Source organism: Moschus berezovskii, chromosome 21 (assembly GCF_049115385.1).
Source record: "Moschus berezovskii isolate FMDL1 chromosome 21, NW_MosBer_1.0, whole genome shotgun sequence".
In the NCBI taxonomy this organism is placed as follows: domain Eukaryota; kingdom Metazoa; phylum Chordata; class Mammalia; order Artiodactyla; family Moschidae; genus Moschus; species Moschus berezovskii.
Window position 1 is genome coordinate 27,577,378 of NC_142480.1, and position 19,092 is coordinate 27,596,469.

Genomic DNA, 19,092 nt, shown 5'->3' on the forward strand with positions numbered 1-19,092 from the left:
AAAGAAGCAAGAAAGGATTCTAACCAGAGTCTCTGAGGGAACATGACCCAACTGACATCTTGATTTCAGATTTCTAGCCTTTAGGCTGTCAGCAAATACATTTCTATTGTTTTAAGCTACCCAGTTTGTGGGAGTTCATTCTGGCAACTCCAGGAAACTTCCGTAACATGATAAAGAATATTTATGAAAAATTCAGAGCTAACATGATAATGGTGAAAGAAAAAAAGCTTTCTTCTAAAGTAACGAATACCAACAATACCTGCTTTCACCACAGCTATTCAATATTACACTGGAAGTTCAAGCCAGAGCAAGACACAGAAACAAAAGACAACCAAATTTCAAAAGAATAAGAAAAGCTATCCCTATCTTTAAAAAAACTGAAAAGAAAAAAATTTAACAGCCTAGAAATCAAAAGAACAAAGTTGGAGGTCTATATTTACTGGTTTCAAAAATTACCCCAGAGATAAAATATTGAAAACAAAGTGGTACTGACAAAAATGGATAGGCATATAGATCAATGGAATATAAGTGGAAGAACTACTCACATTTACAGCCAAGTGATTTTCAAAAAGAATGCCAAGGTAATTCAATAAATGGTGCTTGGACAATGGATATGTACAAGCAAATGAATCAAGCTAGAATGCCTCCTTGCACCACACACAAAAATAAACTCAAAATGAATCACAGACCTAAATGTAACAGGTAAAACCAAAAAGCTCTTTTAGAATATACAGGAATACGTTTTTGTAATCCTGGTTTCGGCAAAGCTTTCTTAGATATGATACCATGCACACAGTGACCAAAAAAAAAATTAGATTTCATCAAAATTTACAACTTTTGTGCTTCAAATGATACCAACAAGGAATTTGGGGGAAAAATCTGCAAATCATATTTGAAAGCAACTTGTCTCACTGCAGATGGTGACTGCAGCAATGAAATTAAAAGACGCTTACTCCTTGGAAGGAAATTTATGACCAACCTAGATAGCATATTAAAAAGCAGAGACATTACTTTGCCAACAAAGGTCCGTCTAGTCAAGGCTATGGTTTTTCCAGTGGCCATGTATGGATGTGAGAGTTGGACTGTGAAGAAAGCTGAGCGCAGAAGAATTGATGCTTTTGAACTGTGGTGTTGGAGAAGACTCTCTAGAGAACTTTGGACTGCAAGGAGATCCAACCATTCCATCCTAAAGAAGATCAGTCCTGGGTGTTCATTGGAAGGACTGATGTTGAAGCTGAAACTTCAATCCTTTGGCCACCTGATGCAAAGAGCTGACTCAACTGAAAAGACCCTGATGCTGGGAAAGATTGAGGACAGGATGAGAAGGGGACGACAGAGGACGAGATGGTTGGATGGCATCACCGACTCGATGGACATGAGTTTGTGTGGACTCCAGGAGTTGGTGATGGACAGGGAGGCCTGGTGTGCTGCGGTTCATGGGGTCGCAAAGAGTCAGACACGACTGAGCGACTGAACTGAACTGAACTGTATCTAGAGTATATAAAGAACTCTTCAACTCAACACTTAAACAACTCAACTTAAAAAAGGCAAAGTATCTGAATAGATATTTTTCCAAAGATATACAAATGGCCAATAAACAACTGAAAATATGCTCAACATCATTTGTCATCAGAGAAATGCAAATCACAACCACATGAGACTTTCACACTCACTAATATGGCTATAATCAAAAAATCAGAAAATACATGTTAGCGAAGATGTGGAGAAACTAGAACTCTTGAATATTGCTGGTGGGAATGTAAATGGTGCAATCACTTTTTGCAAAACAGGCTGGTAAATTCCTCAAAGGGTTAAACATAGGGGCTTCCTTAGTGGCTGCCTGCAATGCAGGAGACCCAGGTTAGATCCCTGGGTCAGGAAGGTGCCCTGCAGAAGGAAATGGCAACCCACTCCAGTATTCTTGCCTGGGGAATCCCATGGATGGAGGAGCCTGGTGGGCTACAGTCCAACGGGGTCGCAAAGAGTCGGACACAACTGAGCAACTTCACTATACTTCACTATACCCTATGATCTAGAAATTCTGCTCCTAGGTATGCATACTCAAAAGAAGTGAAAAACATTTCCACACAAAAAACTGGTACATAAGTGTTCACTGCAGCAATATTCAGAGTTGTCACAAAGTGGCAATCAACACAAATTTGCATCAATGGAACATTATTCAACAATAAACATGAATGGGGATTCCCTGGTGGCTCAGTGGTAGAGTTTATCTGCCAGTGCAGGAGAAATGAATTCAGTGCTTGATCTGGGAAAACTCCACACGCTGCTGAGTGAGCCCATGCGCCACAACCACTGAGCCTGTGCTCTAGGGCCTGGGAGCTGCAACTACTAAGACCACGTCTGCAACTACTAAAGCCTGCGTGCCCCAGAGTCAGTGCTCAGCAACAACACAAGCCACTACAATGAGAAGCCCATGCCCTGCATCTAGAGAGTAGTCCGTGCAGGAACAAAGACCCAGAACAGCCAAAAATAAATAAAAATTATTTTAAAAAATGAAGTACTGAGAGATACTAACACGGATGCTATAAAACACTATTTTAAAGCAAAGAAGACAGTCACAAAAGACCAGAATAGGTAAATCTATAGAGTCAGAAAGTTAAGGGAGGGTAAGTACGGAGAATGGGGAACTGACTGCTTAATGGATAGGGTTTACTTTGGAAGTGATGAAAACACTCTAAAATTGAACGTGCTGATGCCTGCACAACTCTGTGAACACACAAATATACCACTGGACTGTACAATTTAAATGAGTAGATTGTAGAGTATGTGAATTATATTTTTATACAGCTGTTTTCTAAGAGGATTATAACCTAAGAAAATCTTTCAAAAATAAGGATAATTGTTTAAAGTAAAAATTATAAACATGTGATACTTAAAACATATTGTAAATTTAAAGTGTACAACAGAACAAGGGATAGGAGGGTTAAATGTACTGTTCCAAGGTTCTTAAGCTACACATTATGCTGGTGTAATGTTGTCTAAAGATGAACTGTGATTAAAGATAAATATTTAAAATTCTAGACTACCACTTAAAATAACCCTAACAGATAAACACAGTAACTGTATGCTGGAGTTAAAATAAGAGTAAAAAGTTTTCAGCTAATCCAAAAGAAAGCAAAAACAGAAAAGGAATAATGTTCACATGAGATAAAGAAAAAAAAAGAAGATTTAAAACCAATTAGATTGATAATTACATAAAAAACCCAATGATCTAATAAATACTCCACTTAGAAGAGTGGATTGTCAGACTCAGTCCATGAGAAACGCCATTAAATAAAAAGATACAATTAAAAGGATAAAAAAAGATATACCACATAGAAAAAAAGAAAATGCAATTTGCTATATTAATTTTAGATTAAGTAGGCTTCAAATCAAGGAGAATGCATCATAAAGATACTATTTCATAAAAAAGACATAATCCTAAATATATGTGAAACTAAACAAATTTCAAAACACACGAAGCAAAAACTAACACAACTGAAAGGAGAAACAGACAAGTATCAATCATGATTAAAGATTTTAACAGTACTCAATTAAAAAAACAAGTCAACGAGAAAATCAGTAAGGAGAGATAAGACTTGACCAATATTCTCAAAGAACTTGACCTGACATTGGACGAAACATTTTGCTCAAGGTCCCAAGGAACATTCTTCAAAATAGACCACATTCTGGGCTATAAATAACAAGTCTCAATAAAGTTACACTGAAGTCAAACTGTTTTCAACTGCAACAAAATTAAACTATAAATGAATAACAGAAAATTATCTGGAAAACATCTGAAATAAAACTTAATGCATTAAATTAAAAAGTCAAAGGGAAATTACAAAGTATCCTGAACTGAATGAAAATGGAAACAGCATTAAGACCGTAGTGTACAGCTAAAATAATATTTACAGGAAAATTTTAAACGCTAAACAGTATAGAAGACTGGATAAAATCATTAATTTAGGTTTATACTTTAAGAAACTATAAAAAAATCAAATGAAAGTAAAAAGAAGGAAAGAAGTAGTAGAATTCACTGAATTTAGAAATGGACAAAAGATAAAAATAATAAAATCAAAAGCTGGTTCTTTGAAAAGATCAATAAAATGAACAAACTTCTAAAAAGAGGAAAAAAAGAAATTAGTAATGCCAAAAACAAAAGATGAGACATCCAAAGTATGATACGGAATTTTATAAATCACCTTATAGCAACTTGCATGAAAAGGACAAACTCCCTGAAAGACACAATCAATGCTTACTGAATAAATTGAAAATCTGTACAGTCCTATATCCATTAAAGAAATTTAATCTATAGTTAAAAGCCTCTTCACAAAATTCCAGGTCCAGATAGTTTCGCTGGTGAATTCTACCAAAATTTAATAAAGAACTATTACCATTCTATATAATCTTTTCCAGAAAACAGACTCAGTCTATGACGCCAGCTTTACCCTGATACCAAAACCAGATAGAGGCACTGCTAGAAAACTATAAATTGTTAATTCTTAGAATGCAGAAATCCTTAACATTTTAGCAAACTGGGTCCAGCAATAACACATAGGCCAAGTGGTATTTATCCCAGGAATCTAAGGTTAGTTTAACATTTAAAAATCAATTAATATAATTTCACCATTTACACTGAATTAAAAATGAGCTTTCTAGATAGGACATTCACCTAACTTTTTAATTTAAAAATATGCTTATCAAAAGGTCATTAAGAATAAATAAAGCTATAATGAAATTAGCTAATTCAAAACCATTGAATTTTGTAGTCTATTCAGATCACTGTGGTTTCATGGTTAACTTGCATTCATTTTAAATGCACATAAACATAATATTCTGCCTTTATTCCTCAACTGTGACTAGTCCAACCCTCAGTAACAGATTCACTGGATAAAACATGTTAAGAGCAGGCTTCTTTTTAAAACAGTGAGGATATCTACACACGCCTTACAAATACAACTCAAACCATATAAACCATATTAAGCTAGTGCTCCTGAATAAATAATAACATCACAAACAAGCTACCTCTTGTGCATTCATAAATATTGCTATGAATTTTAAAAGGAAAAATTCATGTGTAAAATGAGTTAAAAAACAGTATCAGACTTAAACATTTTGAAAACATTCAAACTACTACCTTAAATCATATCTATGATTAAATAGTAGCATAATTTAATAACTGAGTTAAATTCCAGAATTAATTTAACATTCTAGGATCTGACTTTGCCACTTAATAAAGAGAAGTCTAATAAAAGCATGACTGGCTAACAAAAAAACTGCTTTCAAATATCAGATGGTTATATCTAGAATATGCAAGATAATTAATCCTAATGAGAATGACATACTTTTTGCAAATTTTAGTTTGAATCAGGAATATCCGACAAACTATGGGTGTAGCAAAAGTAAAATTTTAAATCAAACCTCTTGCAATGATAACTTCTACCCTACCTGTATCTTCAATAAATTCCACACATTTTTCAACAAATAGTGGTATAGGCTTCTCAGCTGTAACCAGATCCTGGAGGGGCATCCCAAAGTAATTACTTTCCCAATTTCTACGTGTTGGTGGATTGAAGTTCTTAGTTTTCTTTTTCTGCTGTAAGAAAACATATTCAAGTTAAAACTATTTTAATTAATTCCCTTTAAAATAACATTAGTATCAAGCAATATAAATATACAACTTGTATCAAAAGAAATATCTAAAAGTTACATCCAACCTAAATGTCCATCAATACTGGATTCAATAAATAAATTCTGCTATAAACAGCAACTTGACCAAGAGAGACGAAAGTGAATAGACAAAAAATGGCTGAACAGAAGAAACTGTTCTCTTTGGAAAATAATAGAAAACTGGATAGGCAGGAAAATTAGAAAAGATCATTTTTCAATGCCAATGAAAAGGAGAAACAAGGAGTAAGCATCACACAATTCACAGTTCAAGTGTGGTATGTTAATTGCTGCATTTGTTATTTGGTCTTTGGGAAGTTCCAAGTGAGATTTTTGTGCATAGCTATATTAGTAAGCATAACATAGCTTTAATTATTGATTATATAATGAAGCTATGCAACTCCATGAGTGTCTAGTTTCATCATTTATGTCTTATTTCCCCATTTTCTTCCATAGTATCCATTGAATATTTCTTAAACATTAAGATATTTTTTATAAAAGAAAGTAACATCCCAGTGGGAAATGAGAAGTTAATTCAGTCTATTAAAAACATTTTACTAGGCACCCAAAAAGGTAATTTTTATTAGCCATGAACAAAACATTTTCACAATAGTAAAAAGTTACATAAGAATTTTCAAAGTTTAATTTCAATCCTGCATTGGGAGAAAATAGCTTCTTAACCAGGGAGTGAACATTTCAAAAACTAAGGAAATACTGCCTGAAATTCAACCCTTAAGGAGATTCTGAGTCAGTCTTCCTTAAGTAGGGTGTATTCATATTTGTCATAAGTATTGTAACTGACTTACAAATCAGATAAAAACATGCTATTTCTAATCAGAAAACTGTATGTGTGTGGTGGGGGGTGGGTGGCGGGGGTGGGGGGGGGCAGCACAGAAAGGGAGCACAGGCTGAGGTTTCAATGCTTAAAGCAACAGCCCTTATTTTAATTTCCAATTCTTCCCAGAGGAGTCTCTCCTTCGGATGGATTGATCTTTCAATATTCTTTCAAGTTCCAGGTTACGCAATTTCCCTGGTGGCTCAGATGGTAAAGAATCCAACTACAATGCAAGAGACCCGGGTTTGATCCCTGGGTCAGGAACATCCCTTGGAGGAAGAAATAGCAACCCATTCCAGTATTCTTGCTGGAGAACTTCACGGACAGAGGAGTCTGGTGGACTAAGGTCCATGGGGTTGCAAAGAGTCAGACACAACTGAGCAACTAACACTAACGGTCAATTAAGTCCTTTCTTTCATTTCAGTTTGAGGCTGCTCTACCTAGCAACATCCAGAGTTCATGAAATCCAACTTCTAAATTTTCATATACCATCACTCTGGTGATACAGATTACACACAGTATAACTAGGTGTTTGGAATGTCACCATCAAAGCACTGGAGTACTTGACCTGGCTCAAGACCTAGCGTATCAAGTCAAGTAGTGTGGATTCTTCCTACTCCTTAAACAATCCTTCCACTAACCACCACCACCAAAACAAAACAATGTGCAAGAAAGCAGAAATGAGCTGAGGAAGGCAATGGCAACCCACTCCAGTACTCTTGCCTGGAAAATCCCATGGATGGAGGAGACTGGTAGGCTGCAGTCCATGGGGTCATAAGAGTTGGACACGACTGAGCAACTTCACTTTCCCTTTTCACTCATGCACTGGAAAAGGAAATGGCAACCCACTCCAGTGTTCTTGCCTGGAGAATCCCAGGGACGGGGGAGCCTGGTGGGTTGCCGTCTATGGGGTCGCACAGAGTTGGACACGACTGAAGCGACTCAGCAGCAGCAGCAGCAGGGATACAGTGGCTGGGTCTTTCTTAGGAGGAGCATTAAGATGCTTTCTAGTCTGCAAACTACTAGAAGCACCATCTGATTAGAAAAGTAAAAACTAAGGCAATGATGGGTGTTTTTGTTTAGAATGATAATACACGTGGTGAAAATAAAGAGTACATTTAAGCAGATTAATGATAACAGCAATGCCTAGCCTTTGGTAGCAGCAACAGAAATAAAAGATCTTAATCTGCAATGCCACCTAAAGGAAAAAGTTGTAAGAAAAGTAAGCTAGCTAGTCCTAATTGCTCCAATCAACTCTTAAGAAATTTGCTTTTCATATTACCCTTTAGGAACCAATCTAAATTCTGAACACTTTACTAAAATTGGGGTTAGATTTCTCTCGGTTATGCAGAGGGGATATCTCCCAAGGTCCATAAAGGCACCAGGGCAAGTTACTCAATTCTGCAGATTCAACACCACTAATCTGAGGGACTAAAAGGCTAGGTGGCTTATAGCATGGAATTTCTGGCAAACTCTAAAGGGATAATTTACTAACATTTAACCGCCTTGACAGTCGAGTTACAGGTCACACACACTGTGGGGGAAAAAAGGGTAAAAAACTTACGAGACGTTACCAATTTTTCTACTAATTTATACTGCTGCAAAAGAAAATTCGTGTAGGAAAACAGTCTTGAATTAGACACTCCTGGTGGTTCAGAGGTTAAAGCGTCTGCCTCCAATGCGGGAGACCCGGGTTCGATCCCTGGGTCGGGAAGATCCCCTGGAGAAGGAAATGGTAACCCACTCCAGTATTCTTGCCTGGAGAATCCCATGGACGGAGAAGCCTGGTAGGCTACAGTCCACGGGGTCGCAAAGAGTCGGACACGACTGAGCGACAGAACGGAATGGAACGGATGAAGAAAAATGTCTATAACTTTTTTCTGTAAGTGATAGTTCATTTATTTATTTATTTAGGCTGCATTTGGTCTTTTTCTCTAGATGCTGTGAGCGGGGACTACTCTGCAGTTGTGGTGCCAGGAATCCTCACTGCAGAGGCGTCTCCTGTCGCGGAGGACAGGCTCTAGGTACTGAAGCTCTAGGCTTCAGCAGTTGTAGTGTACAGGATTAGCTGCTCCACAGAATGTGGGATCTTTCTAGACCAGGGATCGAACCCATGTCTCCTGCATTGTCATGCAGGGTCTTCACCATTGAGCCACCAGGGAAGCTCTATTAAGTGACAGTTCTTAGGCACAAAAATCACTTCAGAGAGTTCTTTAAAAATGTGAATTTTTATGAAGTTTTGAAAAACTACATAATTCTAACATACAACCCTTAGTTAAGAGTTGCTAATCTATAGCTTCAAATTTATACCAATTGAAAATAATTTATATAATATAAAATCTATTTCATAAATTAAACTGTCTAAGGCTAGATGATGACAACTTCTATTGCCATCAAGGTTTTCTGAAATGCAAGAAAAAAGATGGGGCATATGGTTATTTGGTCATTTATATCTATAGCTTTTGACCAATCATTAGTCAGAAGTGGCAGCCCCCAATTAAATAACTGTGTTAGTAAGAAAACAAATCTGATTTATGATAATTCAACTTTTGATTCATTATTACATTCATATAAATTTTAATTTCTGCTTAAATACAAATACCCATGGTCTTTTTTTCTGGCCACTTAGGTAATCTCATGTCTGCAAAAGCATATCTAGTAAAACAAACATTCCATTTCACAAATAATATAAACAATGTTACTAATTGTCTAGCAGATATTAAAAACTATCATTAGAGTAAACAGAAAAAGGTATATAAATATCTCTTTACAGAATTGGCTCTTCCCCTTCAGCAGGATCAGCAACACAACAAAGGAGAAAAACTAAGCAACATCCTGAAGTAAATACTATAATCAATAACACTGAAAAAAACACAATACCTCAATTCACAGGTAATCAGCCAACTGAAGAAAACTTTGGTAGCAAAAAACAGTTGAGGCAGTTTTCAAAGAATAAATCTAGGAAACAAGAAATTTTGGACTTCTCTATTGTCTTTAAGATGGGATTCTTGAAATAAAAGATGAAAGAAGAAATGAGATAACCAGAGGTAAGATGTAAAGAAAGTGAAGAAAAAACCCATTAAAGAAATGAATATCCTCTTTAGTAAAACACTCAATGATTAAAAATATCAGAATAAAGTGAAAAAGATCGTCAGAGTCCTCTTTTCTACTATACCATTTCTCTGACACACACCAAAAACCACTTTTGCTCCCATTTTAAAAAGAAGTCTTAATTTTCCTCTCCCTGCGAGCAGCTGCTCCAGAATGCTAATTCCCTTCTGTAGAACAAACTCATTGGAAAAGACCCTGATGCTGGGAAAGATTGAGGGCAGAAGGAAAAGGGGGTAATAGAGGATGAGATGGTTGGATGGCCTCATCAACTCAATGCATATGAATTTGAGCAAACTTTGGGAGATGGTGAAGGACAGGGAAGCCTGGTGTGCTGCAGTCCATGGGGTCACAAAGAGTCAGACACGACTGAGCAACTCAACAATAAACTCCACATAAATCGCCTATACTAGTTGTCTCCAATTCCTCTCTTTCCATTCCCTTTTATATGTACTCAAATTAATCTTTTGCTCAGATGATAAAGAATCCGCCTGCAATGTGGGAGACCCTGGGTTGAGAAGATCCCCTGGAAAAGGGAACAGCTACCCACTTCAGTATTCTGGCCTAGAGAATTCTACGGACAGAGGACCCTGGCAGGCTACAGTCCATGGGGTCGCAAAGAGTCAGACACACCTGAGCGACTTTCACTTCACTTCAAATTAATCACTTTCATCACTTCACTAAATCTGCTCTTCTTAATATTATAAATGATTGTTCTGCAATAATCAGTTTTCAGCTCTCCTCTTAACCTTTCAACAGTTATTCTCTTGAACAGACTTCAGGAGACTACCTTTGTTATCTCACTGTTCTCCCCTTATTAGTCTCCTTTGCTGGTCCCTCTTGGAAACCTTGTAATACTGGCAACACCCCAGGCCTCAGTCCCTGTCTTTTCTTTCTCAATATCTATAATCACCCTCTTGGTAAATGTCACCCATATGCTGATAACCCAAATCAATACCTCTAGCTCAGCTCTTTCTCCTGACCTCTAGACTCATTTGGAACAGTCTACCTGACATTTTCACTTGAATGTCTGAAACATTTCTTAACATGTGCAAAACTGAACTCCTAATGATTTATTTCCTTTAAATGTGCTCCATCTTTAGCCTTCTATATACATCTCAGTTGCTGACAATTCCATCCTTTCAGTTGCCAGACTAAAATCTTGGAGTCATCTTTGATACCTCTTGTTTTCTCACATCCTACTTTCAAATGTATCAGTTCAGTTCAGTTCAGTCGCTCAGTCGTGTCCGACTCTCCGCGACCCCATGAATCACAGCACGCCAGGCCTCCCTGTCCATCACCAACTCCCGGAGTTCACTCAAACTCATGTCCACAGAGCCGGTGATGCCACCCAGCCATCTCATTCTCCGTCGTCCCCTTCTCCTCCCGCCCCCAACCTTTCCCAGCATCAGAGTCTTTTCCAGTGAGTCAACTCGTCGCATGAGGTGGCCAAAGTATTGCAGTTTCAGCTTTAGCATCAGTCCCTCCAATGAACATCCAGGATTGATCTCCTCTAGAATGGACTGGTTGGATCTCCTTGCAGTATAAGGGACTCTCAAGAGTCTTCTCCAACACCACAGTTCAAAAGCATCGATTCTTCGGCGGTCAGCCTTCTTCACAGTCCAACTCTCACATCCATACATGACCACGGGAAAAACCATTGCCTTGACTAGACGGACCTTGGTTGGCAAAGTAATGTCTCTGCTTTTTAATATACTATCAAGGTTGGTCATAGCTTTCCTTCCAAGGAGTAAGCGTCTTTTAATTTCATGATTGCAATCAGCATCTGCAGTGATTTTGGAGCCCAAAAAAATAAAGTCTGACACGGTTTCCACTGTTTTTCCATCTATTTCCCATGAAGTGATGGGACCAGATGCCATGATCTTTGTTTTCTGAATGTTGAGCTTCAAGCCAACCTTTTCACTCTCCTCTTTCACTTTCATCAAGAGGCTTTTGAGTTCCTCTTCACTTTCTGCCATAAGGATAGTGTCATCTGCATATCTGAGGTTATTGATATTTCTCCCAGCAATCTTGATTCCAGCTTGTGCTTCTTCCAGCCCAGCGTTCCTCATGATGTACTCTGCATATAAGTTAAATAAGCAAGGTGACAATATACAACCTTGACGTACACCTTTTCCTATTTGGAACCAGTCTGTTGTTCCATGTCCAGTTCTAACTGTTGCTTCCTGACCTGCATACAGGTTTCTCAAGAGGCAGGTCAGGTGGTCTGGGATTCCCATCTCTTTCAGAATGTTCCACAGTTTATTGTGATCGACACAGTCAAAGGCTTTGGCATAGTCAATAAAGCAGAAATAGATGTTTCAAATGTATATGATACAGCAATTACCCACATCTTAACCATCTTATTGTGTTGCCTGCCTAATCAATCCTCCCTGCTTCCATCATCATTCCCTACAAACCATTCTCAATAAAGCAAACAGGATAATGATTCCACAAATAATGGCCTTTAAGGGCATATACAATCTTGCATGCCTTGAACTCTGCCTCTCTTTATTCTGACCTTATTTTCCTCCGTCTTCTGCTTCATTTTACTACCCTTCCTCCAACTACATGGCTTACTTGCTTTTTCAGCATGCAACACATGCTCCTAATTTTAGGACTTCTGCAACGTCTGTTCCCTTTACCTTCTCAATGAGGCCTACACTATTAAAAATTGTAATCTGTGGCCTGTCTCCTGCCCAGAACTTCCAATCCTTCTTACACTGCTTTTCCTATCCACGACACTGTATGATTTTCTCATGTATCATCATCATTTTGGTGTATGCCTGCTACAATTTAAGCTCCACACAAGGGCAGGGACTTTTATCTGCTTTGTTCATTAATATACTTTAATGACCTGGAATACTGTTCGTAAAGAAGAGAAAAGTACAAAGTCAAGGTCTCTTCTGAAATAATGAATTTAACTTGCAGATCGAATAATCTCATCATGCACCAAGAAAGATAAAAAATAGGAATAAACCATCAAGTTACAGATATGCTGCAGAATTGGTAAGCTTCAGAAATCTTAAAAAGCATTTAGGTAGAAGAAACCAATCACCAACAATGGTGAAAAAATATCAGGCTAGCCTCAAAGGTCTCAGTTCAGTTCAGTTCAGTCACTCAGTCGTGTCCGACTCTTCGCGACCCCATGAATCACAGCACGCCAGGCCTCCCTGTCCATCACCAACTCCCAGAGTTCACTCAAACTCATGTCCACAGAGTCGGTGATGCCATCCAGCCATCTCATTCTCCGTCGTCCCCTTCTCCTCCCGCCCCCAATCCTTCCCAGCATCAGACTCTTTTCCAGTGAGTCAGCTCGTTGCATGAGGTGGCCAAAGTATTGGAGTTTCAGCTTTAGCATCAGTCCTTCCAATGAACACCCAGGATTGATCTCCTTTAGAATGGACTCGTTGGATCTCCTTGCAGTCCAAGGGACTCTCAAGAGTCTTCTCCAGCACCACAGTCCAAAAGCATCAATTCTTCGGCGCTCAGCTTTCTTCACAGTCCAACTCTCACATCCATACATGACCATGGGAAAAACCATAGCCTTGACTAGACGGACCTTTGTTGGCAAAGTAATGTCTCTGCTTTTTAATATACTATCTAGGTTGGTCATAACTTTCCTTCCAAGGAGTAAGCGTCTTTTAATTTCAAGGCTGCAAAGGTCTCATGAAAACCTAAAAAGTCAGAAAACTCTTCTATAGGAATGTTCATGAGAGAAAGATTTGTCAAGGAGTCTTTACTTAGTGTGTCATCCAAATATGGGTAATCAGTCAGTTCAGTCAGTTCAGTCGCTCAGTCGTGTCCGACTCTCCGCGACCCCATGAATCACAGCACGCCAGGCCTCCCTGTCCATCACCAACTCCCGGAGTACACTCAAACTCATGTCCACAGAGTCGGTGATGCCATCCAGCCATCTCATTCTCCGTCGTCCCCTTCTCCTCCCGCCCCCAACCTTTCCCAGCATCAGAGTCTTTTCCAGTGAGTCAACTCGTCGCATGAGGTGGCCAAAGTATTGCAGTTTCAGCTTTAGCATCAGTCCCTCCAATGAACATCCAGGATTGATCTCCCCTAGAATGGACTGGTTGGATCTCCTTGCAGTATAAGGGACTCTCAAGAGTCTTCTCCAACACCACAGTTCAAAAGCATCGATTCTTCGGCGATCAGCCTTCTTCACAGTCCAACTCTCACAACCATACATGACCACGGGAAAAACCATTGCCTTGACTAGACGGACCTTGGTTGGCAAAGTAATGTCTCTGCTTTTTAATATACTATCAAGGTTGGTCATAACTTTCCTTCCAAGGAGCAAGCGTCTTTTAATTTCATGGCTGCAATCAGCATCTGCAGTGATTTTGGAGCCCAAAAAAACAAAGTCTGACACTGTTTCCACTGTTTAAGCAACCCTAAAAGGAACTATAAGTTCTCAAATATATAATAATTAATATTTAAATGACAGCACTCTCAAACTGCCTTCTTACAAATCCTAATCACATAACGAAACATCACTGGGTGGAGAGCAGGGGACACAGGGATAAATTAGGAGTTTAGGATTAATATATATATATGTATTAGTATATATAAAGTAGGTAACAACAGGGGCCTACTGCATAGCACAGGGAACTATACTCAGTACTTTGTAATAAGCTACAAGAGAAAAGAATATGAAAAAAATATATATATACACATATACATAATAACTGAATCATTCTGCTGTACATGTGAAACTAATAAAACATTCAAAATCAACTATATTTCAATTAAACCACAATGAAACATCATCAGTATTAAAGAACTTACATCTGGAAAATGTGTGCTTTGAAAAACATAAACACTTAAAACACAAAACTAATTCTGAGTTACAGTGGAACAGCTACTAAACAGAATATTATCTATAATTTTGTGAGTCAATCTACAGAATGTAAAAATTACACAACTAGTAGGCCAGAACCAAAAGTTTCAACCTATCCTAAAAAAGGTGATGGGGAGTAAAAGATAAAGCAATTATGTTAATACGCAACAGGGTATCACAATATACTATGAAGGGTTAAGGATGATAAACTGAAGTTGGGATTCAATATAAACATAAAGATAAAAAGAAGCTGCAAATAAACTAATACCTCCTTTCTCTTTTTTTTTTTGGCTGATGAAAAATAAAAATAGAAAATAAGAAAAAAGCAAACTGAAACATAAAAATAAATGTAAACGGGGGTTTCCCTGGTAACTCAGTGGTAAAGACTCCGTCTGCCAATGCAGAAGACACAGGTTCGATCCCTGGACCGGGAAGATCCCACATGACTCGCTGCAACTAAGCCCATGTGCCACAGCTACTGAGTCTGTTCTCTATAGAGCCCAGGAACCACAACTACTGCCGCAACTATTGAAGGCCTTGTGCCCTAGAGCCCAAGCTCAGCAACAAGAGAAGCAATCGCAATTGGAAACCCAAGCTCTGCAACTAGAGTAGCCCCACCACCTGCAACCTGAGAAAAGCCCATGCAGCAACAAAGACCCAGCACAACCAAAAACGAAGATTAAAAAAATTTTTTTTAAATATCTAAATGGAATAAGATCAGGTAAGATACAGAAGACTCTCAGACTTGGTAAAATAAAAACTAAACGTTACTAACCACATGCCATTTTAACAGAAAACAAAATGATGGAAAAAAGAATGATTTTTGTTTTTACAACAGCAATGTTAACTCTGCTGCTGTCTTTAAAGCAAAAAGCTTTGAACCATACAAAAGAAACTCACATGACAATTATCCAGAATTCAACCCATCAAGTAGCAACAAAAAACTATAGCAGAAATATGTACCTCTAAGGAAAAAGTGAAAAGGAAGCCTCTTGATGAAAGTGAAAGAGGAGAGTGAAAAGGTTGGCTTGAAGCTCAACATTCAGAAAACAAAGATCATGGCATCTGGTCCCATCACTTCATGGGAAATAGATGGAAAAACAGTGGAAACCGTGTCAGACTTTACTTTTTGGGCTCCAAAATCACTGCAGATGCTGATTGCAGCCATGAAATTAAAAGACGCTTACTCCTTGGAAGGAAAGTTATGACCAACCTTGATAGTATACTAAAAAGCAGAGACATTACTTTGCTAACAAAGGTCCGTCTAGTCAAGGCTATGGTTTTTCCCATGGTCATGTATGGATGTGAGAGTTGGACTGTGAAGAAAGCTGATCGCCGAAGAATTGATGCTTTCGAACTGTGGTGTTGGAGAAGACTCTTGAGAGTCCCTTAGACTGCAAGGAGATCCAACCAGTCCATTCTAAAGGAGATCAATCCTGGGTGTTCATTGAAAGGACTGATGCTAAAGCTGAAACTCCAATACTTTGGCCACCTCATGCGACGAGTTGACTCACTGGAAAAGACTCTGATGCTGGGAAAGGTTGGGGGTGGGAGGAGAAGGGGACGACAGAGAATGAGATGGCTGGATGGCATCACCGACTCTGTGGACATGAGTTTGAGTGAACTCCGGGAGTTGGTGATGGACAGGGAGGCCTGGCGTGCTGTGATTCATGGGGTCGCGGAGAGTCGGACACGACTGAGCAACTGAACTGAACTGAAGGAAACAGAAAATTTTAAATGATCTCCTTTAGTTCTTGTCAGATCAAGTATACCAAAATTATGGATAACAAAGATGAATTAAGAAGGTTGATTTCTACAGATTTATATATACTAATATATGTTAAAGTTTAGGAACCGGATAAATAGTATAATCTCATTCCCAAGTAAATCATTTATGTTAATATTATAGCAAAAGTTAAAAAACAAATACTAAACTACTGACAACAATCCTCTAAGTTTAGAGGATGGTAAAAAAGTAAAGAAAGAAAAGGTTGGGGTGAGGTTACACAGAATCTTCACTGTATGTTGCACAGTTCCTTTTGAAAAGAAATTGCTTTCTGAGAAGATAAAGATTACTTGTGTAACCAGAAAAAAAAAATAAATCAAGATTTAAAAAACTATGCCTATGGAAAAAAAACTGTCTACAATACATAAATTGTAATCCTATTTTCAAAAAGGAAAGAGATAAGAAAACAAATTTTTTCCCAGTAGCTTCTGAGTTTTCTCTCCTTCTTACATACTCTGTCCCACACAGATTCTCAACGTATCACACAGCATGCTAAAAAACTGAGTTGTGCAATTAAACAAACTCATGTAACTACAAGCACTACCTACCCTCTCTCTTCCTAATGTCCTCAATTCACATTTCATCCATCTATCCCTCTCCTGGGTCATTCTTATGAATATACAAATATAATATCTCTCATTTTAAAAAACAAACACAAAAACCCTCCTTTGATCCCATATTGAGCTCTACTGTCCTAATTCTTGCTCCTCTTCATGGAAAAACTTCTTGAAGATGTCATCTACATTTACAATCTCTACTTTTCCACATCCCATTCACTCCTCAACCTACTTCCATCTGGCTTTCTCTCCCGTTCCACTGAAACGCTTGTTAAAATCACACACCTCTACACCATCAAATCAAAAAGAAACTTTTCATTCCTCTTGAGCTCTCAGCAACTTTCTTGACTGATCAATTCCTTCCTTAAACACTTGCTCTCTTGGCTCCCATGTCACGACTCTTTACTAGTTTTTCCTCTTTCTCCCCAAGAATTCCTTTTTCAGTTTCATCTACTATAACTCCTTCTGGTTTACCCAGTGTCAGTTCTAAGTTCTCCCTTCTCCAGCCACTCTCTGTCCTTATGTGAATTTATCTAAACCCATGGTTTTCAATGTTCTTCTATCCTGAAAACTTTTCCTCTGGGTATCAGATTCATACATCTAACCTTTATACTTCCACTGGGATGTCAACACAGATATTTTAACATAATATAAAAGGCACAAAACAGATGTCCTGATTCTCTCTGATCTGAAACTTTTCACCCTTAGCTCAGTCTTCACTATCCCAGCAAATCTAAATCTACCCGTTGCTTATACCATAAATTAATAATCAACCTTGATATTCCCTTACTCTCTACAGTGAATGCATAAGAAGGCCTATTGGTAGGACTTCCAAAATACTCTAGAAATTGTCCACTTTTCCTTTTTATTACCTATACCTTGGCACAGTATCTGGCACACAGGTGCTCAGTCAACACTAAAAGAAGCAAACAAAATGATAAACAGGAACCTGAGAAAGCATTCACTATATAATGTTTCTGTTAACAAACATACCAAGTACTGTTGGTTTATTTACCAGTTATGCAAGTAGTTTCATTATACCTAATTTTTTTTCCTATGGGAGTCATTATATATAGGTGTACCTAAACTTAAGTATTTAAAACTAATAAAATCAGGATTCATACAAAATAATGATTCTTATCACAAAACTACAAGAAGAATTAACAGCCAACTCTATGCAAATTCATTTGGAATAAGGTAATGTATCTTCAACAGTATGTAAGAACTGAGCATTTACCATGTACGTAACATCATGCTAGGTATCGTGGAGGACAGGGCACACAAAGCTACAAACGTGAAAAACTTCACAGAATACACACATACACACACAGAGAAGTACAAGCAAACATGGCAGACTCTAAAGACCCGTGGGTTAATCGTCAATATACTGTTTGTGATACTGTACTAGTTTTGTAAGATGTTACCTTTGTGGGAAACTGGGCAAAGGGTACACGGAATCTTTCTGCATTATTTCTTACAATGGTATGTCCATCTACAATGAATCTAATTAAACTTTTCTTAAAAAGGTCACTGCAATAATCCAAGTAGGAAGTTATGATAACCTCAACTAAGACCATGACAATGAAATGGAAACATGTTTTATGGCAGAATGAAGATCAGCCAACTAAAATAAACAGTAATAGCATGTAGCTTAGACCCAGAGTATTTCCTTCATGAAAATACATTCTTAACCAGTCATGGTGAGGACAGGGAAGTAATATCGATGTAAGGAAAAACCTGCCTCTCCTAATGAGCAGGTACAAACATGCTGCGTATGATCGACTTCTAGAACGCACAGGAATTTCCTTAAAGACCCATTCAGCTAGACAGGGTTTCTCAACTTCAGTATTATTGACATTTTGAATTGCAGGGTTTTTAGCAGCATCCCTGGCCTTTACCCAACAGCAATCAGTAGCAAACCCTCACCCTAGTTCTGACAGCCAAAACTGTCTTCAGGCATTGCCAGATGCTCACTGCAGGTCAAAACTGACCCTGGTTGAGAACCATTGTGCTAGGCTAATAACAAGGACTGAGAACTCAAATTTAGGAGATGCCTATAAACATAGCCCTGAGAAGTCTGAGTTTTTTTTTTAATTCAGGATTGAGAATCACTACTGTAGGGTACACAAAGATGAATGATAATCATAACAGCCCTCAAAAAGCTTACAATGTAATAATAAAAATAAAACTTATTAAACTACAAAGCAGTAAAACTACTATAAAGTGACTATGTTGGAAGAATATTACACCATAGCATGTGTGTGTATGCTTAATCGCTCAGTTG

The 19,092-nt window shown here is 38.0% G+C and overlaps 1 protein-coding gene across 3 annotated transcripts in view; it reads right to left on the reverse strand.

Annotated features, from left to right (window-relative positions):
• Positions 1-19,092, reverse strand: part of ARHGAP5 (Rho GTPase activating protein 5) — a 78,663-nt gene that overhangs the window by 31,236 nt on the left and 28,335 nt on the right. For 2 of the 3 annotated variants that reach the window (XM_055418223.2, XM_055418222.2), the window contains exon 3: positions 5,452-5,599. In XM_055418223.2, the coding sequence (XP_055274198.2) occupies positions 5,452-5,599 (148 nt within the window). The remainder of the gene's footprint in view (positions 1-5,451; positions 5,600-19,092) is intronic. The other variant, XM_055418224.2, reaches the window with a different exon arrangement.